The sequence below is a fragment of the Sorghum bicolor genome, chromosome 4 (assembly GCF_000003195.3).
Source record: "Sorghum bicolor cultivar BTx623 chromosome 4, Sorghum_bicolor_NCBIv3, whole genome shotgun sequence".
NCBI lineage: Eukaryota > Viridiplantae > Streptophyta > Magnoliopsida > Poales > Poaceae > Sorghum > Sorghum bicolor.
Window position 1 is genome coordinate 408,462 of NC_012873.2, and position 27,653 is coordinate 436,114.

Consider the following 27,653-nt stretch of genomic DNA (forward strand, 5'->3'; position numbering starts at 1 on the left):
TAGCTAAATATAAGAACAAGTATTGGTCTTAGCACAAGTGAAGTCTTTATTTATGACAGGAGCATATCTCAGCTTTCAATCTTACTATGGAAGGACAGCATAATTGGCTAAAAACAAACATATCTCTGGCTAGAAATACATCTCTACAGTCCAAATCCTCTTACTAGCAACTCAACTATCAAAATATTCTCATCTCTAAGGGTTGAACAGGGCTAGAAAGTAGTACTGTCCTTAATTTGTGACAACATGTATAGAAGAAACCCAATTTCTCCTCCATAGTGATCCTAGTATCAACAAGAAGGAAAACATGAAGTTTTTAGCAATTAAGTAGACTGACCTGTTAGACCATCGCACTTTTAAGCCAAACCAAAGTTGCTTCTTGATCTAGTTCACACCCACTTAGGAACGCCTCTCTATTCTCTTTGCTTTTGATGAAAACAGCAAATGCTTTTGCTTTTTCTTCCTTTGTCACTTCCATCGTGCTCAGCACAGATATACACCTTTTGATAGAGAAGTCATTATCTTGAGCAACTTCTTTTTCTTTGGCTAGATCCTCCTTTTCTTTGGCTAGCTCTGCAGACTCATCCTGTACTTGCTTAGTCCGCATGTCTAGGTATCTCCCCATCATTTCTTCAATCCTTTCACCCTTGTTCTTAGGCCTCTTCATTTGCTTCTCATGTTTTTTGCTTGATGTAGTAGTAGTAGTTCTTCGCTGCCCGCTTCTTTCAACATCTATGATCTCATTTTTCTCCCCATCATTTCTTTCATCAGCAGCCTCACTTGTTTGCATCTCAGTGACTAAATCATCGTCATCTAGTAGCTCATGGACCTCATTGTTGTCCAAGTCATCTACATCATGAATTTGTCGAAGTGGTGCTTCCTCTTGTGGTGGCTCAAGGGAATTGATATTGTACGTACCTTCAGCCAAATGACCTACACGATAACTTTTAGGTTAGTTCATCAAGCTATATTTTTTAATTCAGGCAATCTTATCATCTAGGTGTCTCAAATTAGCAAGATACTCTGGTAACTTAATTCTACATCATGACAGCACAAATAAGAACATGGATGTAGAGTTGTTGTTTTAGACAAGTCAAGTGAATCACATGATAACATAGAGCAGCAAGATATAAACAAATATAGAAAGTGAACCTACCATCATAAAGCTCTCCCAAAGCATCAAATAATGGAAATCTTGCCTTACTGTTGCGGAATTTCTTGATTTTAGGGAATGTCTGCACATTCAAAGAGAACCATTGATCAAATATGAGGTTATCACTATGAGGATATCCATAGTATTACTTTAAGAAATCAACATACCACTTCGAGGTTAGCCCACAGAGCTGGTGTTCCTTCAATCACATTCCTATCTTCATTCCAGGTGGCCCCACTCTGCTGCCTTGCCTCTTTTAGCATCCTATAGTCTCTCTTTAGTTGCACTTCTTTGTCTTGAATCTGACTCTTTGTGTAGTTGACATACTTGTTCCTCAGATGGAACTCCTTCACCATCTTATTCCACCCTTCTGAGCTCCAACCATTGTCACCTCTGTAGCCACTATCTTTATACTCGTGGAGAATGTCTACCAGGGACTTCTCAAGGGCCGGATTCCACTCTGCTCTTTGCTTTACTACTACATAAACAATGGTCAGACATCAGGTTACCAACAATCAGCAAATAGAAATAACAGTTTACAGCAAAGAAACAACAAATATCAGTTTAAAGGTTACATGTTTACTAAAACTGCTATAATAGCAGATGGTGGAATAAACTATTATTTCAAGAAATTTCTTTTAGTAGCAAATAACAGTAGAGAAATAACAGAGAATTAAACACCATACCTCTCGGAGAACCTCCAGCCTTCTTTGCCTTACTGCATTTAGGAGAAGCCTTTTTCTTAATGCCACTTGGGTTTGCTAGGAACTTGTGCAACTTTGGTGATGCCCTTGCAATCATATTGACCTTCGGGGAGCCCTTTGCAACCATCGCTGTCAAATATGACACAAGCCTATTCACTTATTACAAGCTTATTACTTATTACAAGCCAAGCTTATTCATGACAAAAGCTTATTACAATCTATTTAAAGACTAATTTAAATACTAAAAAGAAGTCTCTACTTAATTACATAACTTATTAGAACCTATTCAAAGACTAATGTAAATGTTGCTGGTACTGAACCCACATTTCTTGGGCAATGGTGTCTCTTAAAGTGTTGCCTTGTACTGAACCCACATTTAGGTCATCCATTCATCACCACTTGGTAAAACAACATAGGTACTTGGAGGGATATTATCTGGCTGATGATCTAACCATTCCTCATCTCCATGAAGTAATCGGATCAGATTATGGATGATGGCAGCAGCTATAGGTATCTTTACTTGATTTTCCAACATATGGAATGTGGCAACTTTCAGAATGGGGAAGCGCTTCTTAAGCACCCCCAAAGCCCTTTCCACATGGTTCCTCAACAGTGCGTGGCGGTGGTTGAAGAGCTCCATTGGGTTCTGCGGCCTCCGACGTCCAGACCCAAATTCTTTCAAATGGTATCGAACTCCTCTATATGGAGCAAGGAAAGATGGAGTATTTGCATACCCTCCATCAACTAGATAGAATTTTCCTGGAGGTACTTGGAAGCCCTTGCTCATAGCTGATCGTAGCACTCTAGAATCTGTAGCTGATCCCTCCCATCCACTAGAAATGAAAGTGATGTTGAGATCAAAATCACATGCCACCATCACATTAATGCTTAGTGTGCCCTTCCTATTTCTAAAAGGAGAAGCTTTCTCAGAGGCTATGGAAATAGGAATATGAGTTCCATCAATGGCACCTAGACAATTCTTGAAAAATGGATAGAATCTAGGATTGTCTTGGATTTTTTGATGCACTTGATTAGGATCAGGAGCTTGAAGGAAACGGCGAGAGAGTGTAGGAATGACAACCTTGAAGAAGTGGTTGATGTGATGATGGAAGGTATCATTGCTGTGCCCAAAGAACACTTGAAGATCCTCATACGAGGCATTGTGACTTAACATATATAGGAAGAAACCTAACTTCTCCTCCACTGTGATCCTAGTATCAACAACAAGCCTTTTCCTTCTAAGGTAAGTTGCCAAATCTCTAAAGATGTATGGTTCCATCCTAAATGCAACTTGACAGTTCTTGACATGTCCCTCGAGGAGTCTACGAACTTTAACCTCGCCTGTTTCTTCCGAAGTATGGCGTTTCCTCCTTTCTCCCCCTCTAACAGAACTCATAAGATATAAGGCAGGAAAAATAAATAGCATCATGTCATCATCTTCCTCCTCCCTCCTCTTTCTAATGCGATCTCGCAGTGATAGACTCATTGTAGAACTGAAGCATATAATTTTATAGTCATAAAGAAGCTAAATATTATTAACCATGTCGTATAGAAGATAAATATTAAGGAGTACCTTCTGGAGTTGGTACTGGATCCCAAGAAGGCGGAGGTTCACCTTCCCCAACTCTAAATGGTGGAGGAGAGATCTACAAATGACAAGAAACAATTTTTGAGTCAAATAAATTCTGAGCCAAATAACAAGAAACCAACGCTGAAATAGCTGATAATTGAAGCGACGTGCTAAGCCAAGTTGAAATAGCTGATAATTGAAGCGACGCTGCAGGGAGCTGCGCCATGCTTCTCTACAAGAAACCAACGCTGAAATTGCTGACAATATTACAATCACATAGGAGTATAGAACAGTAAAACATGGTTAATAATATTAGTACTGCAACTAGTATTTGACACAGCAAGGCCACCTTCGCTCCTCTCTTAATTATTTGACGCCGCCACGGCTAGTATTTGACAACCACGGCGCCGTCTCCTCTTCTGTATCCACTTCCTCCTACGCGCTCGCAGCCTCTGCCGCCTTCCCCCGGGTCCGAGCTGCGTTCGCCGTCGGCGCAGTCACGTCGGCCGCCGTCACTCCAGTTCTTGACGGTAAATTAAGCAGCTACCTCTTCGCTTCCTTTTTTGTTTGAGGTTTTTTCTTTCTGGCACATGTCAAGAGCAATGGCTACTGTTTTCCGCGCAATAAGGGAGAAAAGGCAGTGGCGACTAGTATTACAACGGCACTTGGGAAATTCGTTCGAGTTCAATTGGGGATGTTGTATAAAATGGTCAAGTAAGGAATTTGTCGCTGAAATGGACAGCATTGATCTTTTTTGTGACAAAAAAAAGTCAAATTATCCTTTATCAACATCAGAACAAGATTAAAGTATTAAAGAACCATCCTACTGAGTAACATCACACAGTATCAAAAGTTCAAAATTGTAATAAGGAAGATGGCTCATCACACAGAATAAGAAGATGCAGAAAGGGAACTAAAAGGTTCTACCCAAAATGGTTCAAAATTCGTGCTCTAATCTGAATTTTCTCTCTAGGCAAAGGTTTTTCTCTGAAACTTATCTCGAAACAAAGGTCTGAAGATCCATTTTTTTTCCCCAGAAACTGACTAGCGTCCATTCACTTCCTTCCATAACTATGTCAGGCGCTAGCACTCCTCCTGCTGCTAGCCGTGGCGGCGTCTTCGGCGTCGGCCGCGGGCGGGAGCCACCACCTGGACCTGGACCTAGGCTTCCTCCCCTCCCCTCCCACAGCCCGCTCTCCCCTCCAGATTCCTCGCCGGAATTGCAGCGCCGATTGGGCCTCGGCGCCGCGAGATCCCCCCTCTCTCTCCCGCCCAACAACAGTCGCCGACGCACGCGTCGTCACCCAGTGATCAATCGCAACCACCATGCCCAAGATCCAAGAACCCTAGAGGAGGGAGAGAAGACGAGGACGAAGGGGAGAGCGAGGGATCACCGGCGAGAAGGACGAAGAAGGGGAAGGACGTAGGGTTGGAGTCGGTCGCGTCGCCGTCGTCTCGCCCCGCCCCGCCGTCGCCGCCGTCGCCTCCACTACGGCCTGCGGCTGCGGGGGCTCGACTGCTCGTGGTGCTCGAGTGCGCCGTCTCAGGCCTGACTCCGTTCCGGAGGGTAGGAGGTCGGGCTTTGTTCTGGGCGTGGAAAGGGGTGGAATGGCCAAACCAGGCCAGATTTCTTTCCCGAGCCAGCCCAAACCGAACGACATTTTGAGGCAGACCTGGTTTCAAAACGGGCCGGTGGCAATCCACACGGATTGAGCAGCGAAACGGGCCATTCCGGCCGAAACGAACGAGGCCTAAGCCAATAATGGGGATCGGCGTTTCGAGGCCTGCCCAACCTCGAGGGCACTAAGGATGAGGGGCGTCTGCAAAGGCAAACTCCCCTGAATCGACATTTGTGTGAGGCACTCCGCCATCCCATCGTCGCAACATGTGACGGATGGAAGTGTAGTACATACGTGGCCACCTGTCGCATATGTTGTCAGTGCGGATGTGCATTGAATGAATGTGGATCATCAGCTGCGCCTTGTTTTGAAGATTTCTCGTCACATCGAATCTTATAGCATATGCATGAAACATTAAATATAAACAAAAATAAAAACTAATTACACAGTTTAGCTATAAATTACGAGATAAATCTTTTGATACTAGTTAGTTTATGATTAGATAATATTTGTCACAAACAAACGAAATTGTTACAGTACCGAAAACTTTTCGAAACTAAATAACGCCCTGGTTTCGTGGGCGCCGTGCCGTGCAATCAAAGACGACGGGAGGACCCAGCCCGGCCTGACGACGTGGCAGCTGCCGGCCGGACACTTGGAAAGCGTCGCAGCCACCAATTTCCATAGCATAGCATGGCATGGCATGGTGGCCACTCATCAATGGGGCCGGGCCGGGGTCACCTGATCTGCCTGCCTGCTGCTGGCGCCCCCTCGATCTTGTGTAGGAGCAGGGGTCTTCTAGTCCCGTAGGTACAGCTCCATAACTTCTGGTACTGATGAGAGCAGACTGATGCATGGATCCAGTTGCATTATTGTACTATAGGAAGAACTGATGAATTTCCAAACAAAGGCATCTGGCTGCATTGCATTATTGCTAGCTTGCTTGTCTCTCCATCTGCTAGCTTTTAATTAATTTCTGGTGCAAATAATACCCTACTATTGCACAATCAAGCAGCTTACCTAGCTCCAAGACAATGCATGACACATGTTTGTTGATTATTTGCTCATTCCCCTTCAATTAGGGCCTGCCTTTGTGGGCCGCCCGGGTCTCTCATAGGATGCTCAATGACAAGGCATGCATGCATCGATCCCCCGCTTCCGTTCAGTTGCAGGGTTCAAAAATTCCGTGAAAGTTCGCCGAATTTCTGTAATTCTAGTAGTGGAAGAAAGAAAAAAAAAATCTGATTTGTTACAATATCATGTGCTATGTAACTCTAGACTCGTGTAGTTACTCTCATCTATAAATCTCTAGATTTAAGGTGTATATGACCATACGAAATGTATATATAGACAAAGTATATGATCACAGTGTAGACCATCTAGCTAGAGTGATATGTATGTTAAGTATGCATGCATACATAGAGTATACGGTTATACTTATTGTATATAATATAGTAGTGACATTTTAGTAATATATTTAAAATATAGTTTTTTTGAAAAAATTTCGCGTGGTACGATCTAGAGTATCTTAATTATATAAACATACTCAAACCGATAAACAAGTATGAACACATACACAATGTGGTTTATTGAAGATGAGAGTAACTACACGTACGTGTAGAAAGAAATTTGATTTGTCTTTTTTCTTTTTGTAAAAAAAAAGAGATAGTGGTACTAGCATGGATCGGAGTAATAATAATATACAAGTTTGGCACCGAACAATGCAATCATGCGATGAGCTTCCCTCCAGACGCTTCTGTGTCTACGTGATCGAGGGCCGACAACATAGATGCGTGCACCTGATCGATGATCTGCGCGTATGCGTATGTACTGTAACGGTGTCAAGCACATGACAAGATCATGCAGCTAGCGACATCATGGTGAGTAACGGGCCGGGTGTGTGTCTGGTAGCAGGGCATGGTGTGTTGTGTATTACCACACTCCACCGGCCGTGTGCGTCCATGAATGTCCACATGACAAGCAAGATGATGCATGTGCCGCGCTGGCTAATTGCCTTGCATATATATATATATATTGTGTATGCTATGCTACCTCCATCGTTCGTTCGGTGGGTGCATTGTGTATGTATGAGATAGGCGACGAATTTGTCCATAGCTACTCAAGTTTTCACGTTCTCTCTTGCCATATATATAGGCAAATAGCTAGCTAGCTAGAAGAACCTTGTTGGAGATACCCTTAGCGCGGTAGGATTATTTAATTACATACATATATACCTTTATACATGTGGTGTATGTGTGTCTAAGGCCAGTCTCAATGCATAGTTTCATGACACAGTTATCAAGATTATAAACTAGGTAACTGAGCCATAGGAGTTTCATGGGAATGAAACTCCTCTCTCATCTGATGTAACTCCTTCATTTAATGACTTTGCCAAGTCAGCAATTATGCTTATGTGACACCTTATTTAATGTGCATGACACTCTAAAAAAAATATGTATTGAGACTAGCCTGAGAGAATGTACGTGCGCGCGCGCGTTTCTCCACGGTTTTCCGAAATTTCATACAAAATGAAATGCTAATTAATTAGTCTCTTGAATGCAAAGAACATACTACTCGAGGAAGGCCTCAGGATATAGCAGATTAGGTAGTTTGGGTGAAGGAAGCAAGGTGGGCCATACATGCATATCCACCCACCACTAATGCGCTGACGAGGATACATGCTGACGAGGCATCATGCTGGCAGGCCTTGTTTAGTTCGCAAAAAATTTTGCAAAATTTTTCAGATTCTTGGTCACTTTGAATTTTTAGATGCATGCATAGAGTATTAAATATAAACGAAAATAAAAACTAAATGCACAGTTTGGTCGGAATTGACGAAACGAATCTTTTGAATCTAGTTAATCTATGATTGGATAATATTTGTCAATTACAAACAAAAATGTTACAGTGTCGATTTTCCAAAATTTTTTGAACTACACAAGGCCTTAAACCATGTATCAACGTCGATTCTCCGCTCAATTATTTGTGGGCCACCGAATCTTCTCTCATTGGAACCTTGTATATTCATCTCCTGGCTGGTATTTTTTTGCCTAATAAAAAAAACAAATTCTCCTGGTTGGTATTACCTCTCTACTCCTAGACTCAGAGCAGAGAATGCAATTTTGAAACGGTGTTTAATAATCAGTCAAATATTTTGAAAAAAAAAGTGGATCGAAATAGAACATTTTCCTTCCTGTATTACTGCTTATATATATATAGGAACGATTCCATGGGCGGGTTTCGGTGATGCATGGGCATGGGTTCGGCGGCCGGGCCGGCCTAATTAACCGCCAGATATAGGGATATGATGGACGGAACACATGAAGCGGCCGGCGCCGATCGATCCAGGCACATGCATTGCTTTTGCTAGTAGTATTATTCAGGCATAAGCATATGCATAGCGACGTCGACGGAGAGAAGAACATGGCATATATATATGATGCATCTGTCATCTGTCTCATTCCCCAGTGAAGGGAACGGCGACCCCATTTATTCATCAACCCCGGCCCTTTTGTTGGATTCCATTTGATGGATGGATCCGTGTAGTGTAGAGGTAGCCAAACTGAAACTGCATTTTCTCAATTCTCATGTTGGCACCAAAAGATTAAAAAAAAAAACTAAGAAGACCTTGTTTGGTTTGGCCTCCTAAACTTGAGTCCCTACTAAATGGCCATTTAGTCCCTTGTAATTATTCTTATAATTAAAAAAATGAGACCGTGTATGTTGACTGCTGTCAACGCATCTTACCTGGAGCTGTGTTCCGATCCGTTGGAGTGAGTACAATTGCGGTTTGTTCTTTCACAACGACGAATCCGAATTTCGTTACCACGAGACAAAACTGACATTATAACGTCTTTGGATCGAGTACAACTGAACATGCATGCATGCTACTGTATTATTGTACGCACGCGGTACAAGAACATGAGCGTATATACATACTAGCATGCATGGCTGTCGACTGTGTCGTGTGCGAGCACAGGAGGGGAGGGAGACGGTGATGGGATCCAACACGGGCCGGGCCGGGCCCCAGGAGACAGACAGATGGAGAAATAATTAGTCCAATGGGGCCGTGCCATGTGCTGGACAGCAAGGCTTCTAGCTAAGGCCTTGTTTAGTTCCCAAAAAGATTTCGGATTTCGGTACTGTAGCACTTTCGTTTGTTTGTGACAAATATTATCCAATTGTGGACTAACTAGGATCAAAAGTTTCGTCTCGCGATTTCCAGCTAAACTGTGTAATTAGTTTTTGCTTTTGTCTATATTTAATGCTTAATGCATGTGTCACAAGATTCGATGTGATGGGAGATCTTGAAAACTTTTTGCTTTTTGGGTGAACTAAACAAGGCCTAAGTGGATCGGGGGGTTGGATTCGGATGTCCACACCGAGTGAAGTCCGGACCCGATCCAGTTAACCCGGACGAGGAGAGGAAGAAGGGGAGCGAGAGGAGAGCGGAGGCACCGATCCAACCAACTATAAATAGGATCCCCAATGCCCCGCTCTCCCTCACACCCTCCCTCCCTCCCTCCCATCCTTGATTCTCTTGTTGTTCCACTCTAATCTAGATTCTAGTTCGAGTCGAGTCTTCGCCGCATTGTGGGCTCCAGATCGAATCGGCAAGGAGTCGGTCATCGTCGTCGTCCGCTCCGGCGGCAGCCCCTCGCCCGCCGCCGTCGTAACCGTAACACAAGTCCGCCGGCGGCCTCCTTTCTTCCTCTTCCTCTTCCGTCGGCAATGGAGACCCGGGACACGACGGCGCCGCTCCCCTACTCGTACACGCCGCTGCCGGCCGCCGACGCCGCGTCCGCCGAGGTCACCGGCACCGGCCACCGCGGCGGCAGGAGCAGGCGGAGGTCGCTCTGCGCCGCGGCGCTCGTGCTCTCCGCCGCGCTGCTCCTCGCCGTCGCCGCGCTCACCGGCGTCGGCCGCCGCGTCGACGTCGTCCCCGGCGGCGCGGGGTCGCCGAGGAGCACCAGCAGCATCAGCAGGGGCCCCGATGCCGGCGTGTCGGAGAAGACGTCCGGCGCGTGGAGCGGCGGCGGCAGGCTGCGGAGTGACGGCGCCGGCGGGAACGCGTTCCCGTGGAGCAATGCGATGCTGCAGTGGCAGCGCACGGGATTCCACTTCCAGCCACACATGAACTGGATGAACGATCCCAATGGTACGTACTACGTCTGTGCCCGCATTTTTATTTTTTCTGTTTTTATTATTCATGTAAGTAAGTAAAGTCCATCACCGCTGCATTTCGCATTGCATCCACCTGAACAAATTTTTTTTTCTACTTCCCTCCCGATTGATAATGACTCTTGTGAGATTAGATCGATCGATTTTAAACTCCATCAAATTCAAACCATATTCCGTATTACTATGTATGTAAACAAGTCAAAACTGCCTCTTGTTGTTATTGGTTCGTCACGCACGCCACGCCCTTCATTTCCTTTGACGTGCTGGTCCAACGAGGCAGTGGGACCCGCATACACGCATGATTATTATTTTTTTTTTGCTCATCCACACATACAGATTCTGGATACCCGGACCCTCCGGGATTCCAAATTCCATGCAATGCAACCACCAACCTACCGTTGTTTATTGCGCTTTTCTTTCTTGTTTTTTTTTTCTCACTTCATTCTCGTGCGTGCGTGGGCCCTACCTCCTTGCCACGCACACCACGTGTGCTGCTGTGTTGTTTGGTCCAAGTCGTCGTCGTTGGGTTTGGGCCACCCATTTCGCAACATTATAACGTAGAGTAAAAAATATTTTTCATTCTTCAAAAATGTAAAACTCGATCAAACCAATGAACACAGAAATGTTAATATAATTTTCTCTACATCGTCAAACTTAAATGGGTTTCAGACAATTTGATCCAACACCCTGTGTCATCCTGTTACATACACATCCATCTTCATGTTGGCTTGATAATTAATCATCCTGCTGTTAATTACAACCATCCATCTTCATGCTAGCTTGATTAACCTGATGGCATTTACGTACAGGCCCGGTGTACTACAAGGGATGGTATCATCTGTTCTACCAGTACAACCCAGACGGTGCCATCTGGGGCAACAAGATCGCGTGGGGCCACGCCGTCTCCCGCGACCTGATCCACTGGCGCCACCTCCCGCTAGCCATGGTGCCGGACCAGTGGTACGACACCAACGGCGTCTGGACAGGCTCCGCCACCACGCTCCCCGACGGCCGCCTCGCCATGCTCTACACCGGCTCCACCAACGCCTCCGTGCAGGTGCAGTGCCTCGCCGTCCCCGCCGACGACGCCGACCCGCTGCTCACCAACTGGACCAAGTACGAGGGCAACCCGGTCCTGTACCCGCCGCCGGGGATCGGGCCCAAGGACTTCCGTGACCCCACCACGGCGTGGTTCGACCCGTCGGACAACACCTGGCGCATCGTCATCGGGTCCAAGGACGACGCCGAGGGCGACCACGCCGGCATCGCCGTCGTCTACCGGACCAAGGACTTCGTCAGCTTCGAGCTCCTCCCCGGCCTCCTCCACCGCGTCGCGAGGACGGGGATGTGGGAGTGCATCGACTTCTACCCCGTCGCCACCCGCGGCAAGGCGTCCGGGAACGGCGTCGACATGTCCGACGCCTTCGGCAAGAACGGCGCCATTGTTGGGGACGTCGTGCACGTTATGAAGGCCAGCATGGACGACGACCGCCATGACTACTACGCGCTCGGGAGGTACGATGCGGCCACCAACGAGTGGACGCCGCTCGACGCCGAGAAGGACGTCGGCATCGGGCTCCGGTATGACTGGGGCAAGTTTTACGCGTCCAAGACCTTCTATGACCCCGCCAAGCGCCGCCGCGTGCTCTGGGGATGGGTCGGCGAGACCGACTCGGAGCGCGCTGACGTCTCCAAGGGATGGGCATCGTTGCAGGTACCTATCCTTGTCTACCAACAACCGTATTATTATTATTACTCATATAGTATTTCTTTTCTTAATAATTATTATATGTTTTGTTCATTTCTTGTGCACTTTTTCGGCCTGGCCTGGGATCCACACACACACGTACTGCAAAGCGCAGACACGTAGGACTAATAATAATGCAAATTATTTGGATAGGAAAATCTTGTGGTGTCTTGCGTTACACCGTGTCGCCATCATGAATCTGGCGCCCATGCTTTGCTGGGCCAACCGTTTCTTGTGTGTCCATCCAAATAATAGCATAACATTATAAGACAGTACGTGGGCAACCAACCTACCTGTTGCTGTTGGTACTCCTATATTAGACTAGACTAGTGGTTGATATTCATGTGCTACCCATGTGCCGTGGTTGCCTTGCAGCACTGGCATTACCCAATTAAGTTAGTTAGTTGTGTTAGGCTGGGATTATTGTTAGGGCTGTCTTGTTTTATATTTTTTTTATATACAATAAACAGGGGAAAAGGGCGGCCTTGTCTGCTTGTATATCACCATTGAATTGAATTGAATTGAATTGAATAATGGAGCAGTATAATGCTGCCAACCTAGCTATGGATGAATCAATGAACGATATACTCCTATGCTCGATCGACAAGAGTACAAGACAAAGTATAAACCCAACACCATATTCTACATTATGCATGCATCCGTATATTCTACTGTATAGTCCGGTATACATATACACAATTATACATTGAGTCCAGTTTCATTAATACCAATAATCAAACTAAAACAAGTACTTAGCTTAGATATTAATTATTTAACAAGATACTACACATATGGTAATGGATAATAATAATAATTAAGCCGCTAGCTTATGGTTTCATTGATGTGAACGATCGAGTGCAGGGTATCCCCCGGACGGTGCTGCTGGACACCAAGACGGGCAGCAACCTGCTGCAGTGGCCCGTGGAGGAAGCGGAGACGCTGCGCACCAACTCCACGGACCTCAGCGGCATCACCATCGACTACGGCTCGGCGTTCCCGCTCAACCTCCGGCGCGCCACGCAGCTGGACATCGAGGCGGAGTTCCAGCTCGACCGCCGCGCCGTCATGTCGCTCAACGAGGCCGACGTGGGGTACAACTGCAGCACGAGCGGTGGCGCCGCGGCCCGCGGTGCCCTCGGCCCCTTCGGCCTGCTCGTCCTCGCCGACAAGCACCTGCGCGAGCAGACGGCCGTCTACTTCTACGTGGCCAAGGGCCTGGACGGCTCCCTCACCACGCACTTCTGCCAGGACGAGTCCCGGTCCTCCAGCGCCAACGACATCGTCAAGCGCGTCGTCGGCAGCTCCGTCCCCGTGCTGGACGACGAGACCACGCTCTCGCTCCGCGTGCTCGTCGACCACTCCATCGTCGAGAGCTTCGCGCAGGGCGGAAGGTCGACGGCAACCTCGCGCGTCTACCCCACCGAGGCCATCTACGCCAACGCCGGCGTGTTCCTCTTCAACAACGCCACCGCCGCGCGCGTCACCGCCAAGAAGCTCGTCGTCCACGAGATGGACTCATCCTACAACCACGACTACATGGTCACGGACATCTGATGCTGCTGCTGATCCGTCGATCGTCCATCCAACCCACCGCTGCATGCACCTAATTTTTTGAACAGCAAAGCATCTTCTTGTACCTATCAATTCATATCCTCGCTTCCCTCTCCAATTTTGTTATTTCCCTGCCATAATTTTGGGTTTTTTTTCCTTCTTCTTCTTTCTTCTGATTGCTACTATATATGTATCGCTCGAGGCTTAGCTTCCGGTTGCAATAGTAGCTATCCAGTGGAAGACGCCACGTCGATGCAAGACAAGAGGCTACATATGTAATAGTGTAGCCTGTAGTTGTACATGTATGATGGTGTGCCACCACACCAATTGAGTTATAAATATAAATGTTTTTAGCCCCAAATGCCCAGTGCCTCAAGATTACCAACACATGGTAACATGCATTCTGCTGCATGCTCAAGTTAGTTAACATGTATGGACAGCTGTTTTAGACTGTGGAGAATAATGGTTTCAGACTGGAGAATGATGAATGAAGAGGTAATGCAGAGAGATTCTGCAAAGACAAATAACCAATGTACTATATATATGCTGGCCGGTTTGATCCAGCACTACTGACAAATACTGATCTGACCTGAACATGCCATGATGTTGTGTGCTGGCTCCATCTTGTCTTGACACTTGTTTGATTGATGCCGTTGAACGAAAAAAAGTACAGGAGCCCTCTTGGCAGGCTGCCATCCTCATCATTATTACAAGAAAACAGCCCTTCAAGGACCCCAATCCAACCTGAACCTAGGCATAGGCACATGCCAGCGAACACGGAACTACACACACAATCCGCCATCTGTCAATCATGTTCCATAATACTGTACAATCCGTCAGGTTGCTCAGCTTCCTATACATAAAAGAACTAGAATTCTGATTTTCCAGTCATGGACACTGTAGGCAATTCCAAACTCAGTTGCTATTTTTATCTTTCAATCTTCAGAGTAATTGGTTCATGCATTTGAGTTTTGACAGCCAGCCTGCTCACCTAACTCTGAATCCTAACTCTTTATTTGGCAGATCTGGGAGAAGTAGCTAGAAATTCACAAAATGAAATTGCTAGCAGAAACTGAATAGCATACAGCCAGAGATAACCTCAGTGGCTCAGTGATAAAGTGATGAAACTGTACTCTGAGAGTATAATAATAATGTAATTTTTTAGCAGACAATAATAATGCAATTAGAAGGGATCAGTTGCATCAGGTGAATGGCATGTACAATTCGGTTGGTGCCACCAGCAGGCTGCAGTGTGCAGGCCCAGCCATTGGGCCTCACCAGGCCACGATTCAACTCCCGCAGGCCCACCTCGGCGACAACCCAATCCACGTCGTCTCTGTCGCTGGTTCGCCCGCCACCTCCTCTGTTCTCGTTCTCTCGCAACGGTGAACGGACCAAGGCCAAACCCTAGCGACTGCGAGCGAGCTTCCGGCGGGCGACAACCGAGGCGTGTTTCTAAGTCAACTCGATTCGATTCGCCAGCCACCACGCAGCAGCCATCAAGGAGGAAGGGAGTCTTGGAGAGCCGGATTTCAGGTTGTTGTTGTTGCTCGCCTCCCCCTCCCTAGACCCTAGGTCCCTAGCTAATGAAATTCCTCATTCAGAGTCTCTCTACTACCTCAGTTGAAAAATTATACTTGACGTATCCCTTAATCATCAAAATCTTCAGTTATATTTATTTGTTTATTTATGCCACATGTTGCACTACAGTTAATTACAAATTGAAGTGGACAACAAGACATTGCCATGTCTTACTATTCTCCTGCTCCTATACTCCTGTGATACTCCAACCCAGTCATCTTCCTCTACAATGAGAAACAATACTAGCACTAGAGTCAGAAACACTAGCAACTGGCCAAAAACGTACCAATTGACCAAATGGAAACAATAGGGGTGCCTTGCTGCTTAAAGAGCGTACCCTATGTTTTCATGGGTCCATGCCAACTGAAAGGCCATAATTATCCACAAAGAATGAATGATAACACAGTTACCTCTTTTTCGAGAACCTTTTAGAAATTCTATCCATATGTGTTCGAATCGCCAATTCATGTTAGATATACTAAATCCAGTAGCGGTCAACTGAAATTGAGAGAATGAGCTAAATGATTTTTACTTTAGGTTCAAATGTTCTTTTGTGTCGCTTCTTGCTTCATGTTTTTATCTAGTTTGTTATACAGCTATTAAGCCCGAGATGTTGTTTGTAGGTATATGATCTGGCGCGATTGGTAGTTTTTTTAACCTAATTGTTGCTCCTACTTGTACTGATACGCCGCCTCCGCCGCTGTAGATTTGATTCTCATGTGTGCGAGTTAAGAGGAGCGAGCGCATTCGCAAGGAAAATCAGAGACCAATGAAATTACAACAGCAAGAATCAGCAGGGGAGCAACAACAAGGGGGAGAGGTACAGCTCCCCGAAAATCTCCTCCGACACTTTGAGCAAATCCTCCACGATGACCCCCTCATGTACGCCTCTTTTTTTCTCATCCATTTCGTATTCCAGTTCAAGTTCCCAAACCAGAGTTTGTTAATTTCTTTCCCAGCCCATAAAAATATATTATATTCACAGCGATGAGGTGGGGTTCTTGCACCCGACACAATTCTGCTCACTAGATTGCGCCCAAGATGGTGACTCCGCTTCGCAACCTACAGAGTTCCATCGCACAAGATACTTCTGGTGCAGAGACCACAAGCTTGCCATCTCTGCCGAGATCCTCCCCAAGCTTTACCACGCTGCTCGGGATGCCTACCACAATGCAAGGGATGCCCCACTATCACCCACTCATCTTATGAGGCACACCAAGGCACTACTCATACTTTGCCCTGACCTACTCACCGCATGGAACTCAAGGTATGCGATGCTTGCAGCCTGTCACTCAATGTGTGCCTGGTTTTCATCTCTCACCTTTCATTCAATTGAGTACTACAAGATCCATGCACCCGAGGGAAGGAATTTGGATTCCACATGCTTTTCTTGCGGTCCTGCAGGAAGATGGTGCTATCAGCAGAGTATGATTTCACAAAGCTCAAGGATGAGCTGCAATTGTGTGCCTTGATCCTTTCCTACTCACCAAAGAACGAGAGCACATGGAGCCATAGGTATACCCCATCTTGCACTTGTGAAGCCAGCTTTCTTGTTGACCTCTTTCTTTCAGACAATTCCTATCTATTTAGAACTGAATTTTATATAATAAAAAGCAAAACTGCATAGAGTTTAAAATAACTGTCTGCCACAGGAGATGGGTGATAAAACAAGTTGCCGAGCAACGTCAAGATATGTTGGAGCTTATAGGGAATGAATCCATGTTAGTCAAAGAGATAGCAGAGGTTATAAACTTATAACTCATGAATACTTGCTTATTTGAGCTGCTAACAGCGTCAATTTGACTGAGCTCACCATGTCATGAGTTATAGTATTACATGTTGTCTCCTATGTAGCTGGCAATTAAACTCTTCTTCACAAGTATAGGTACTGAAAGTACGCATAAAGATAATTCTATGTGTTTTTTACAGAAATCAAAAATGAACTACCGTGCATGGAGGCATCGATGCTGGCTTATTCCTTACATGACAAGGAAACAGGTGAGGATAAACGATTCGGACTCTTTGAAAATTCCTTCTCTGTGATTTTTAATCTTGTAACTTGACTTCCTAGCTACAGAATATCTGCTTGTCAGTTACCAAATTCTGTTTTCTCAAGGTGCTGGATGAACTGAAGGAGTCAACAAGATGGAGTGAGCTACATGTTGCTGACAACTGCTGCTTCCACTATCGAAGAGTTAGTAGATTCCCTATGGTTGTAATTAGTACTATATAATACTTGAAGCAAAGAATTATTTATTACTTGACAATTTTCATACTGAGCAGTATCATCTTTTAAGAGCCGCACAATATATTTTTTTGAAGTAGCAGGAGGGGTTACCCCTACTGAAAAATTTTATTAAACAAAGGAAAAGTCTTATAGAAGTACTCAGGAAAAAAAGAAGGAAATGAAATAATAATAATAATAATAATAATAAGGAAGAGAAGGGCAATATGTTTGCAAACCAATTTGCAGAGCTTTTGAATTCACAACGTGCTTTAGACTTTATGTTGATTTTGGACTTCGATTTTGTTGAAATTCCTAAGGACAGTATAGCACACATATCTTGTTTGCTAACCAATCTGATTGACAGCACGTGTACTTACCTGCCTTGTTGCATCCTTGCAGTCCCTGCTGCTTGCACTACTAGGCAACCTCCTTCGGAATGGAGAAGATTCCCTTAGTTGGGAGTCAGAAATTTGCCTGCTATGGAAGGTATGGTGTATTTATTTAAAAGCTAATTACTTATTGCCTAGAGATTTGTAATCACTTCAGGCATCATATCCTCTCTTTCCATTATGGATGTGACAGCAGATAACAAAGGATCCATGTTCATCTCATTTGTGTTTTACAACATTGCTTTTCTTTAGGCAATGGTTAATTGATACCAGCCCATCTTGGTGCTGCAAAATTGATTGTATATGACCTGACAGGAGGAGCTTAGGTGGGATGAGATGCTGATCAGACGCTACCAGGGGAGAGAGGTTTGAAAAATTAGCCTGCTGTTGTTCTTCCACTTGTAGTTCTTGTTGGTCAAATGTGTGTTTATTTATACTAGCTGTGGTAATGTATTGCTGCAGTCGTTATGGAACCACCGTCGGTTCCTTTCACACTGGTGGATACAGCACTTGCTCACTATTGAAGAAAACTGGCCCTCAACGACATCCCAGATGGATATGTTTGTCATACAGGAGATACAACTGCTGTCTGAGTGCCTGCATGACCCTGTGGATGAGTTTGGGGAGTCATGTGTCCAAGCAGAGCTTTCAGCGCTCTACATTCTGTGGATAACAAAGGCAATCAGCAGCTGGTTTTACCCAGCTTGCTTGCTTAGTATTGTGCATTTGCTAGCATAGATTATTGTCCTCTCAGGGGTTTAGTTTTAACAGGGAAATTGATGTGTGTTTTGTTGGATGCAGCAAGTCCCAGCTGTGAAAGGAAAGCTGGAAGAGAGGCTGCATTCTGTTTCCCTGGGGAAGCTGAAGGACGTGCTGGCAGGAGCCTGCAGGCCAGAGAAGAGGAGGTTTTGGATGAATTTGCTCGGCCTGGCTGATCAATCCAGTGATATACATGGTCTTTCTTGTTGAGTTTGATCCTTCAACATACATGACATGGAGGCCAAGTCTTTACAGGTCCTGTCTCCTATGTGGCTGTAAACCAGACTGAGGATTACTGGTAAGTTGAAAACAAAATACGGTACATCGAAAGAGGATGTTTGTTGTTTACCCCTCATTTGACTTTCACATTGGAAGAATTCTCAAATTGTAGCGAATGCAAAGCTGGCAGCATTTATGTCCCTGCATCCTCAAACCCCAATCTTGAGGAAAAGCTGAGTTGCTAGTAATGCTTTATAGATGATACACACCCACTTGGATCTAATAAGGCCCTGATGTAGGGTGTGTGTATGTATTTATGTAACAGCTAGAGAGTACAGTATAACCCAAACCCAACTCAATGACCACTAGCTATGGTCCACCTTGTCAACTAGAAGAAACTATCTTCTTCTAGGACCAACAACTCATATGAATCAATTAAACCTGTTTTATCTTACGCCTTTAAATCAGAAGTTATGTTAACCACTGCATAGTGAGATGTGTAAATCTACAACCTAAACCCTTCATCTCTTCCGAATGCTGTTTGTTGATGGTACTAAAGGTGATTCCTACTTACAAATACGTACCATCAGTTCAAATCTGCTGGTGTAAACTGGTTGGAACAGTTGATATATGCCCTTTTTGTAGTAGCGTACTTTGCTAATTTGATTATTCTGTGTTTATCACATAAGATATATTACTTAGGGCACATAGACGTACGAAGCTGAAATACAAAAGCTCTCGTCCATTGTGGATGCAATATATGGTTAGGACATTATTAGTAGAGGACAAAGCAAATAAGTTTTTCAAAGGAGCTATTCCAAAACTCAGGAATGCTACTTGGGGTAACCTGTGAGTCGTGACTGTAAAGCTTTTCTATGATCCCAACATAGCGAAAAAAGAACTTTTGAATGTTTCTCCTTTGCCAAAGATAGTATGAAATCTCACAACTTATCGCTAATTAATCTTCCGAAAAATTACATTTCATTCACATCCTGAAGTAACGTAATATGCACTCATTGTAGTTATGCAAAATACAAGTGAAGAATTAAAGCATACTATGGTCCACAGATGAATTAGCAAGATCCTTCGCAAAAAAAAAAAAAGTATTAGCAAGATAAACCAGAGTTGATCGATTAATTTGGCGAGAGGAGAACCAGCTCTTCTCTGGGTGGGAGGGTACCACGATTTAGATGTGTTTGTTTTGGTTGGTAATCATATGCGTGTTCATTTGGAAAAGATATCCATATGCATATATGGTTTACTATGCGTGTTCGTTAGTCTGCTGCGTCTGTATTGTGATTCTGAAAAAAAGAAAAAAAAATGTTTGCCATCCCGACGATAAGAGCTAAAGTGCGGAGGGGATGCATGGGGGGATTCCGACCGAAAATGACATGGATAGATTGGGCCAGCGGATCCAGCATGTTCTAGTGTTGAGTCATAATAATAATGCAGATAGTCCTGAATCAACCAGACACCAATCGATCGAATAATGCTGCAGCTGATGATGACAATAATAATAATAATAATGCAGATAGTTATTGTCATCACAAAGAATAGAATCTTTATTTTGAACAGTGAGTATTTCCTCGGTTTCTAGTGTTGAGTCATTTCGGTTTTGTTCTAAGTCAAATTTCTTTTAGTTTTAATCAAATTTCCTTGGTTAAATAATTATATTACAATATTGAATTAGGTTCATGAGATACACCATGTAATATATGTTGACGGCATAATAGTTTAACATTATGGATATTGATATATTTTGCTATAACAAGTTTGGTTTAGCATAACTAAAACAAGCAAGCACTCGTGTATGTATGGCTTTCAATCCGTCATCATTTTTCTAGACGAATCAAGATGATGACGACCGGTGCACTACTACAGTGACAGTAGGTCGTAACAGAATGCAGAGCTTCATATACATCAAATTTAATTTAATACGTTTTAGAATCAAACTCTGTCATGACTCATGACTGACTAGATGCACACTAGCTATGCATGAACATGCATGGATCGTGAAGGATAGACGATGCACACTGCTGCCTCCTCCGCTGACAAAATGCCGTCCGCGAACTCGATCGGCGGGCGAGGCAGATGGCGCACTCCGCCGCGGAGTACACCAGGGCAGGCGGCGGGGGTGTCGCCGGCAGGCAGGCTTCTCGATCCGGGTCAGGGTGGTGACTGCATGCTAGCTGTTGGTGCTCCTGCTCGTGCTCGGCCTGCCCCTGCATGATCGATGAGGCGCCATCGCCATGGCCACCTTGTTGTTGGACTGTTGATGTTCCTTCCTTTACCTCACTCACGACTCACCGTCGTACCAGCTAGCAGCTGCTTCTTTGGTGCTTTAGTAGCCGGTGAGGATTATGCTGAGAACGTAATTAAGTTAGGCGCGGGTTGGTTGGCGCACGTCACATCGAATGTTTTGACTGATATATACTATTTATTATATACTAAACTAAAACACAACTAGACAATAATTTAGAAGACAAATCTTTTAAACCTAATGAATCCATGATTGGATACTAATTAGTACCAAATAAGACCAAAAGCTACAGTATCTATTAGACTTTAACACCCCTAACCAAACATCTCTAGTAAATGTACAACCGAAGCCTTGTTTAGTTCCCAAAGTTTTTCAAGATTCCCCGTCATATCAAATCTTGCGACAGATGCATGAAACATTAAATATAGATAAAAAAACTAATTACACAGTTTACCTGTAATTTGTGAGATGAATCTTTTGAGCCTAGTTAGTCTATGATTGGATAATAATTGTCAAATAAAAATAAAAAGTGCTACAGTAGCGAAACTTAAAATTTTTCGTGAACTAAACAAGGCCTTAGTTGGTGAAAAACTTTACAAAGTGTTACTATAGCACTTTTGTTTGTATTTAACAATTGTTATCGGACTAATTGGATTTAAAAGATTTGTCTCATAAATTACAAACGAACTGTATAATTGATTATTTTTTATCTATATTTAATGTTCTATGCATATGACGCAAGATTACATCTGACAATAAATCTTTAACATTTTGTAAAATGGTTCAGGAGCTAAGGCCTTGTTTAGTTCAAAAAAATTTGCAAAACAGGTACTGTAGCACTTTCGTTTATTTGTGATAAATATTGTCCAATCATAGACTAACTAGGCTCAAAAGATTCATCTCATCAATTCCGACCAAACTATGTAATTAGTTTTTATTTTCGTTTATATTTAATACTCCATGCATACGTCTAAAGATTCGATGTGACGGGGAATCTGAAAAATTTTGTAAAGTTTTTTTGAAGTAAACAAGGGCCTAAATACAACCTAACAAAGCGAATCGATAGAGATAGAGATAGAAATAATTCATATACACCATTCGTACAGGTGGTACAACAGAAGAAAGAGACCCATGCATGAGCAAGAGGGACCACCATGACCACCCATCGGTCTAGTAGCGCCCACGGCATATCTATCCATTCTAGGTAGCTAGGATTTCTTTCTACCTAATCTTGAGATGGATGTAGCTTAGGATGCAAAAATGGGTTTGTCCGTGAACCCACAAATGGATATTATCATGTGATTGACCCACAAAATTAAGCCTATTTTTAGATTCAAGGACAAACTTGCTTATTGCATCTCTAGACCTTGTTGAGTTCCTAAAAAAATTTTATAAAAAATTTCAGATTTCACATCACATCGAATCTTTCGGCGCATATATAGAATATTAAATATAGATAAAAATAACAACTAATTGCACAGTTGTATGTAATTTGCAAGACGAGTCTTTTGAGTCTAGTTAGTCCATGATTAGACAATATTTGTCAAACACAAACGAAAGTGCTACAGTGTCCATTTTGTAAAAAAAATTTGGAACTAAACAAGACCCTAATTGTCGAAGATGATATTGGTATGAAGACAACAGTTGCACCAAGCGACACTACGGCAATTTATCTAAAAATGCAACTTCCAAAGAAACTCCTGTCATCAATAATCATGTGTCTAAGGGAGCTAAGTTAAAGTTCTAGGTTAAATATACACTAGGGATGGTCCAACAAGCATCTATATACTACTCTTCTGACCACCTAGAGCGTCGCTAAGGCATGTTGTATTAAACATTTTCTCTACCTTAATACAAATACGCGCAAATTTTTTGCGTGTTGGAAGAAAACAAAAGGTTAAAGTTCTAGGTAATGTGATTCAAGCCCTAGTAATAGTAGGTTGTGGCAAAGATGCAGCCAAAGAAAAAGGTGGAGAAGAGTCCTCTTATCTGCTATCGCACATGACACACCCATAGCGTGGCATGATCATGTTTTTGTTTCTTCTCAACAGATTCCTAGTGTTCAAACTGTCATAAAGGGAAATCCAGAAGAACTTGTGCTTTCCCCTTGCGCAATATTTCCACATTCAAGAGAAAAGAGGAGAGTTGGGTGTTGTGCCAATAAATTGTACGTAGGCATGATCTGAATGAGTTCATGTACTTCTGACAGTTGTTTGGAAGCTAAAGTGGATAGAGGAATTCAAAAGTTACTGCTGACTGGTCTTGTTAGAAAATTTTTGAGTGAGAAATTCAGCTTCTTCATGGGGAAATTAAGAAGAATTGTTGGTAAGCTTATTTAAGGATGATGTGGCCACACCAAAGGTCTTCCTAGAAAAGAACAGTTTGCCATTGGCCAGGGTCGCATGAAGTTACCATTCTAAAAGAATATAATCAATTAGTTTGATCATGCCTCTCTCCACCAAAACGATCGATCCAACTAGTGTTCTACCTGTGAGGTGGGTTTCCTTTTCTGTAAAGGCATTTCCATGTTAGCTAGGTGACCAGGGGATGTAGACATGATTATTATTGAAGTTGTGGAGGCATTTGGAGATCAATGCTTTGTTGTGAGCTCTGAGATTAATAACGCTAGGACACAACTTCTTATTCTTTTGGTCCTGTAGCTATGGAATCCTTGTATTATCCCTCATTTACATGTGAAGCTTTTATTAGACACACCATTAAGGAGCACATAAGAAGTTCTTGTACTTAGCAAACCTTTACACCAACCTATCCATTTCTAAAGAAAAACTTTTTTTCCTTAAATTTTGAAGAGTGAGACGGTGGCGTTCTAACTTGTCAAAAGTTTTCTCAAAGTGAAGCTTGAGGGTGACTATTTATTTATTTTTTTTGCTTTGTTGACAGAAATGTAAGAGCTGAAAAGCTAAAGCCGAAGAATCTTGTATTGTTCTACTTTTAATAAAATTACACAGATTGATTATACGGCTGCAATCATTTGTGATACTTGTGCAACATTATGGCTGTTGTTACATAAGGATACTCCTAATGTAGAAACCACTATAGTTTATATGTTCATTAATTATATTGCTATCTAAACGTTTTGCTGACGTGATAAAGTAGTTATTAAAGATAGAACAAAAATCATAGAAACGGACAAGGGCAGAGACAAGAGGGGGGGGGGGGGGTAGGGGCCTCCCCATCTAACCAAGGTAAATTTCCACTAAAATTCTTGGAATTTGATCACATTTTAAAAGCTTTACATTATTGACCCCTCTTAACATGGAAAATTTGAGTTTCTGAAATGGAGTATAAGTTAGAAAATATGTCTACGCGAGAATGAAGACATAAAGAAATGTGATTAGTAGAAAATAAGAGAAAATATATATGATTAGCTAAAACATTATTATATACCAAAAAAAAATCCATAAATTTAGTATCGAGACTGTCCTAATAAACCAATACTAGAGTGTTACAGTTCGTCAAGCTAAGCTGGCGTGCGGGCACAGCCACGATACACATATATACCATACCGCAGCGCCCACTCCGGCATCGATCGATTCTTCTGGCACCTGAAACGGACACCTTACCTCACCTGATTTGACGCACTTCATCATTCATCAGCTGAGGAGTTTAATTACTAGAGCGGTTAACTGTATTACTAGCTACCACGTAGTAATTAGTAATTACATCGATCGGCCTGCGCCATGCCATATTGCCATGCATATATGCTTCACTAAATAACAGGAGTAGTATTTATTTAGAGTAATTAACTGGCCGGCTGGACCGCCAGATTAAGAACTAAAAATACTATTTACACATGCAAAAAGGAGAGAGCAAAAAGAAAAGCAGTTGCCAAGAACCCAGAAGAAAACCATTGCCAATCACCAACCAAAGTATTGGCCGGCCGACAGATTAAGGCAAGCCGGAAGCGTAATTCTCAGGACGACGACGACGATGGCGTGGGCGTGGGCGTGGGCGTGGCGGACTCATCTGCAGGCTGCGCTGCGGCTGCAGCAGCTCCGGCGGCGGCCGGCGCGCGGCATGTCGGGCAGGACGAGCGGCGCCCCCCCGCGAGCCAGCGCTCGATGCATCGGGCGTGGAAGCCGTGGCGGCAGGCGGGCATGACGCGGACGGCGTCCCCGTCGGCGAACTCGGCGAGGCAGATGGCGCACTCCGGCGCGGCGCCCGCCAGCTTGGTGCCCGCCGCGGAGTACACCAGGGCGGGCGGCGGTGGGGGCTTCTCCGGGTCCTCCTCCACGGCGCTGCTGATGCTGATGCTGATGTTGCCCTGACGGTTACTACCACCAGAGCCGGCGCGGCGGGCGCGGCGGAGCAGGTAGCGCACGGCGGCGTTGAGCGCGAGGCCGAGCGCGAGCGCGGCTAGTAGGGCGGCTAGGATGACGGCCATGTTGCTGGCGAAGTCTCCAGCGCCGGAGTAGGGGCCCCAGCGGTTGGTGGCGATGCTGGTGGCGGCGGCGCCGTGGTGGCTGGTGGTGTTGGTGGGCTCCGACTCCGAGCGCCCGTGCTGCTGGTCCGCCTGGTCGGCCAGCCCCTGCGTCGCCATGGCCATGGGTGGGTGAGGGTTGATTGCCTTGCCTAGCTAGCAAGCGGATAAGTGATGACCGACTCTCTGTGGGAGTGGAACTGACTGGCCGAGGCCCGACCCGAGGCGGCCGCGTGAATGGAATGGAATGGGATGCGTGAAGCTGCTGGGGTGGCGCAGGCCAACACCTATGCATATCACCACACCAACCAACGGATCGAGACGAGCAGACCAGAGCAGGCAGGAATGAGGGTGACGTGGCACGCAGCCTTTTACATATGGGCTGTTGCAGCTTTCCCTAACCGTCTCTGCTTGTCCAGTTGCCGATCCAATCCCAGCAGCCTCTCAGGGATGCTGGATGCGGATATTATATATATTTTTATATTTCTGTTTGGATTTAGATTATGATATAGATAGTGTTAGCTATGTTCACAATTAGATATCGATATTATAGGTATACGATTTGAGTATTCGTATACAGACACAGTATTAGATATTAGATATCAAACTCGATTGCAGACATATCTTGACTCCTCTAAACAGATTTGTTCTTGAATATAGTCAGAAAATATCTATACCGTTTGCACCTCTCTGCACTGCATGGGACTCTGTCTTATCGCGGGGTTCACATGTTGCTAATAACGCTAGCAACAAATAAAGCCCATCAATCGTACAAACAAAAGGGGATAGCACATTCACGTAAGAAAGGAAGAGTTAAAGAAGGTGGCATGTAACTAGAGGAGAGATTTTTTTTTGAAGGGGAAAAAAGAATGCAATAAAACTAATTAGTTGGAGACTCCAAATAGAAACCTTGTGCTGCTATTATAACATGAAGCACCACAAATGCGCTTGGATCAAAAGGATTCTAAAAGGAATTTTGGAGGATTAGTGTTTGGAACGAACGAATGTTGAGTTCCTTTCCAAAGGAGAAAAAAACCGTAGTAGTGCAAAACATAGGAAATATAACCTCCACTCCAATCCAAGATATTTTTTTTCCTCTCCCTCTCTTACTGCGCTTCCTCATGTTCTTGTACTTTTTTATCCATTCAAAACAGCTCAAAGTATCCATTCTTATATATACCAATATACCACCTCTCAAGTATCAAAAATTGATTGCTTGCCTACAAAAAAAAGTATCAAAATTCATGCATTTTATGGCCCAACACAACTCAATTACTCTAAAGCATATAGCTGGAGGGCGAATTATTATATATGATGAGGAATCTGTATATTGTAGCAAAAGTGGATTGGCTAGAGGCCAACTGAAAAGGGGGCGGATTGATCAGGGGCCGACATGAAAAGATGACTGCAACATATCACTAATTAATAATCGCGCTGTCCAACCCAACCCCATGGTCTCATGGAAACATCAAACGGGAGACCGGCACTAGTACTGTAGTAGTATGGAGTCTCTCTACTACAAATGTTTTTTTTTATAAATCAAGTTAACAATTAAAAAAAAAGACAGAGAGAGAGAGAGTACGTTCCTGTCGCAGCACTGCAGCTGCAGCTATCCATCGCTGCTGGCTGCCGTACGCATCAGGGAACTGAAAACCCGATGCCAGTAATGCAGTACGGACCGGTACAATATTGAGCACACTACAGTGGAGTAGGTATGAAAGGAGAGCGCCGCAATTTATATAACTTCCGTTGTCACTCAAACATTCCATTCCTAGAATCCGTGTCATTCATTTTTTTCTAAATTTAACTAACTTTATAGAAAAAGAATATCAATATCTATAACATAAAATGAGTATCTTATAAAAATAAATTCTATAATAAATTCAATGATATTAATTTAGTACTATAAACTTTAGCGGTTTTTTCTAGAAATTCGGTTAAAATTTTAAAAATTTGACTTAAGACAACTCTAGAAGTTGAAGCTTTAAAGAACCAAGGGAGTATATATAAATAAATAATCTACTACATGTGTACTACTATCCGTCCTAAAACAAATACGCTTATTGCTTTTCAAGAAAAAATACTTTTAAATTGAATAATAAAATATTATATGATGATATTATACTATAATAAGAGCGATTTTTTGAGAGGTTCTCCCTTTATAATATCCGTTCGATCTAGACATCATGCTATATGAGCTCTAGATATCATAATATGAGCCTTCTGTCACCTATAATCTTGCATGTAAAATG

The 27,653-nt window shown here is 43.9% G+C and overlaps 4 protein-coding genes and 1 long non-coding RNA gene across 7 annotated transcripts; 2 read left to right on the plus strand and 3 right to left on the minus strand.

The window, feature by feature from the left end:
• LOC8085172 lies at window positions 341-1,984 on the minus strand. Its single transcript, XM_002453084.2, has 4 exons — window positions 1,840-1,984; window positions 1,321-1,628; window positions 1,157-1,235; window positions 341-933 (listed from the first exon to the last, which is right to left on the minus strand). The coding sequence occupies exons 1-4, from the start codon at window positions 1,982-1,984 to the stop codon at window positions 341-343; spliced, it is 1,125 nt and encodes a 374-aa protein (XP_002453129.2).
• LOC110435023 lies at window positions 3,253-4,928 on the minus strand. Its single transcript, XR_002452678.1, has 3 exons — window positions 4,822-4,928; window positions 3,431-3,503; window positions 3,253-3,350 (listed from the first exon to the last, which is right to left on the minus strand). It is a non-coding gene; the product is annotated as an uncharacterized LOC110435023 (long non-coding RNA).
• Window positions 9,540-13,882, plus strand: LOC8085173 (sucrose:sucrose 1-fructosyltransferase). Its single transcript, XM_021458735.1, has 3 exons — window positions 9,540-10,204; window positions 11,037-11,941; window positions 12,836-13,882. The coding sequence occupies exons 1-3, from the start codon at window positions 9,778-9,780 to the stop codon at window positions 13,526-13,528; spliced, it is 2,025 nt and encodes a 674-aa protein (XP_021314410.1). The 5' UTR covers window positions 9,540-9,777; the 3' UTR covers window positions 13,529-13,882.
• LOC8085174 (protein prenyltransferase alpha subunit repeat-containing protein 1-B) lies at window positions 14,850-19,154 on the plus strand. Of its 3 annotated transcripts, XR_002452050.1 has the most exons (12): window positions 14,850-15,061; window positions 15,813-15,988; window positions 16,092-16,373; window positions 16,511-16,621; window positions 16,759-16,849; window positions 17,036-17,104; window positions 17,223-17,300; window positions 17,733-17,819; window positions 18,038-18,088; window positions 18,185-18,400; window positions 18,524-18,779; window positions 18,873-19,154. XR_002452050.1 is itself a non-coding variant. In XM_021458736.1 (11 exons), the coding sequence occupies exons 2-11, from the start codon at window positions 15,876-15,878 to the stop codon at window positions 18,689-18,691; spliced, it is 1,266 nt and encodes a 421-aa protein (XP_021314411.1). In that variant the 5' UTR covers window positions 14,850-15,061; window positions 15,813-15,875; the 3' UTR covers window positions 18,692-19,154. The 3 variants fall into 3 exon arrangements, 2 of the variants coding, with proteins under 2 accessions (XP_021314411.1, XP_021314412.1); XM_021458736.1 differs by having other exon boundaries at window positions 18,524-19,154; XM_021458737.1 differs by lacking the exon at window positions 14,850-15,061 and having other exon boundaries at window positions 15,834-15,988; window positions 16,136-16,373; window positions 18,524-19,154.
• Window positions 24,561-25,722, minus strand: LOC8085175 (RING-H2 finger protein ATL79). The gene has a single exon (XM_002453086.2). The coding sequence runs from the start codon at window positions 25,525-25,527 to the stop codon at window positions 24,895-24,897; it is 633 nt and encodes a 210-aa protein (XP_002453131.1). The 5' UTR covers window positions 25,528-25,722; the 3' UTR covers window positions 24,561-24,894.

Excerpts from the sequence above, each read along its gene's own strand:
- LOC8085174 (XM_021458736.1), top strand. The coding sequence starts at position 15,876 with ATGAAATTACAACAGCAAGAATCAGCAGGGGAGCAACAACAAGGGGGA. Across the intron at positions 16,850-17,035 it reads TAGTCAAAGAGATAGCAGAG|AAATCAAAAATGAACTACCG; the intron begins GTTATAAACTTA and ends TGTTTTTTACAG. Across the intron at positions 17,820-18,037 it reads AAATTTGCCTGCTATGGAAG|GAGGAGCTTAGGTGGGATGA; the intron begins GTATGGTGTATT and ends ATGACCTGACAG.
- LOC8085175 (XM_002453086.2), bottom strand. The coding sequence starts at position 25,527 with ATGGCCATGGCGACGCAGGGGCTGGCCGACCAGGCGGACCAGCAGCAC.
- LOC8085172 (XM_002453084.2), bottom strand. The coding sequence starts at position 1,984 with ATGGTTGCAAAGGGCTCCCCGAAGGTCAATATGATTGCAAGGGCATCA. Across the intron at positions 1,629-1,839 it reads GGCTGGAGGTTCTCCGAGAG|TAAAGCAAAGAGCAGAGTGG; the intron begins GTATGGTGTTTA and ends TTTATGTAGTAG. Across the intron at positions 1,236-1,320 it reads TGTGGGCTAACCTCGAAGTG|ACATTCCCTAAAATCAAGAA; the intron begins GTATGTTGATTT and ends TTGAATGTGCAG.
- LOC8085173 (XM_021458735.1), top strand. The coding sequence starts at position 9,778 with ATGGAGACCCGGGACACGACGGCGCCGCTCCCCTACTCGTACACGCCG. Across the intron at positions 10,205-11,036 it reads CTGGATGAACGATCCCAATG|GCCCGGTGTACTACAAGGGA; the intron begins GTACGTACTACG and ends ATTTACGTACAG. Across the intron at positions 11,942-12,835 it reads AGGGATGGGCATCGTTGCAG|GGTATCCCCCGGACGGTGCT; the intron begins GTACCTATCCTT and ends GATCGAGTGCAG.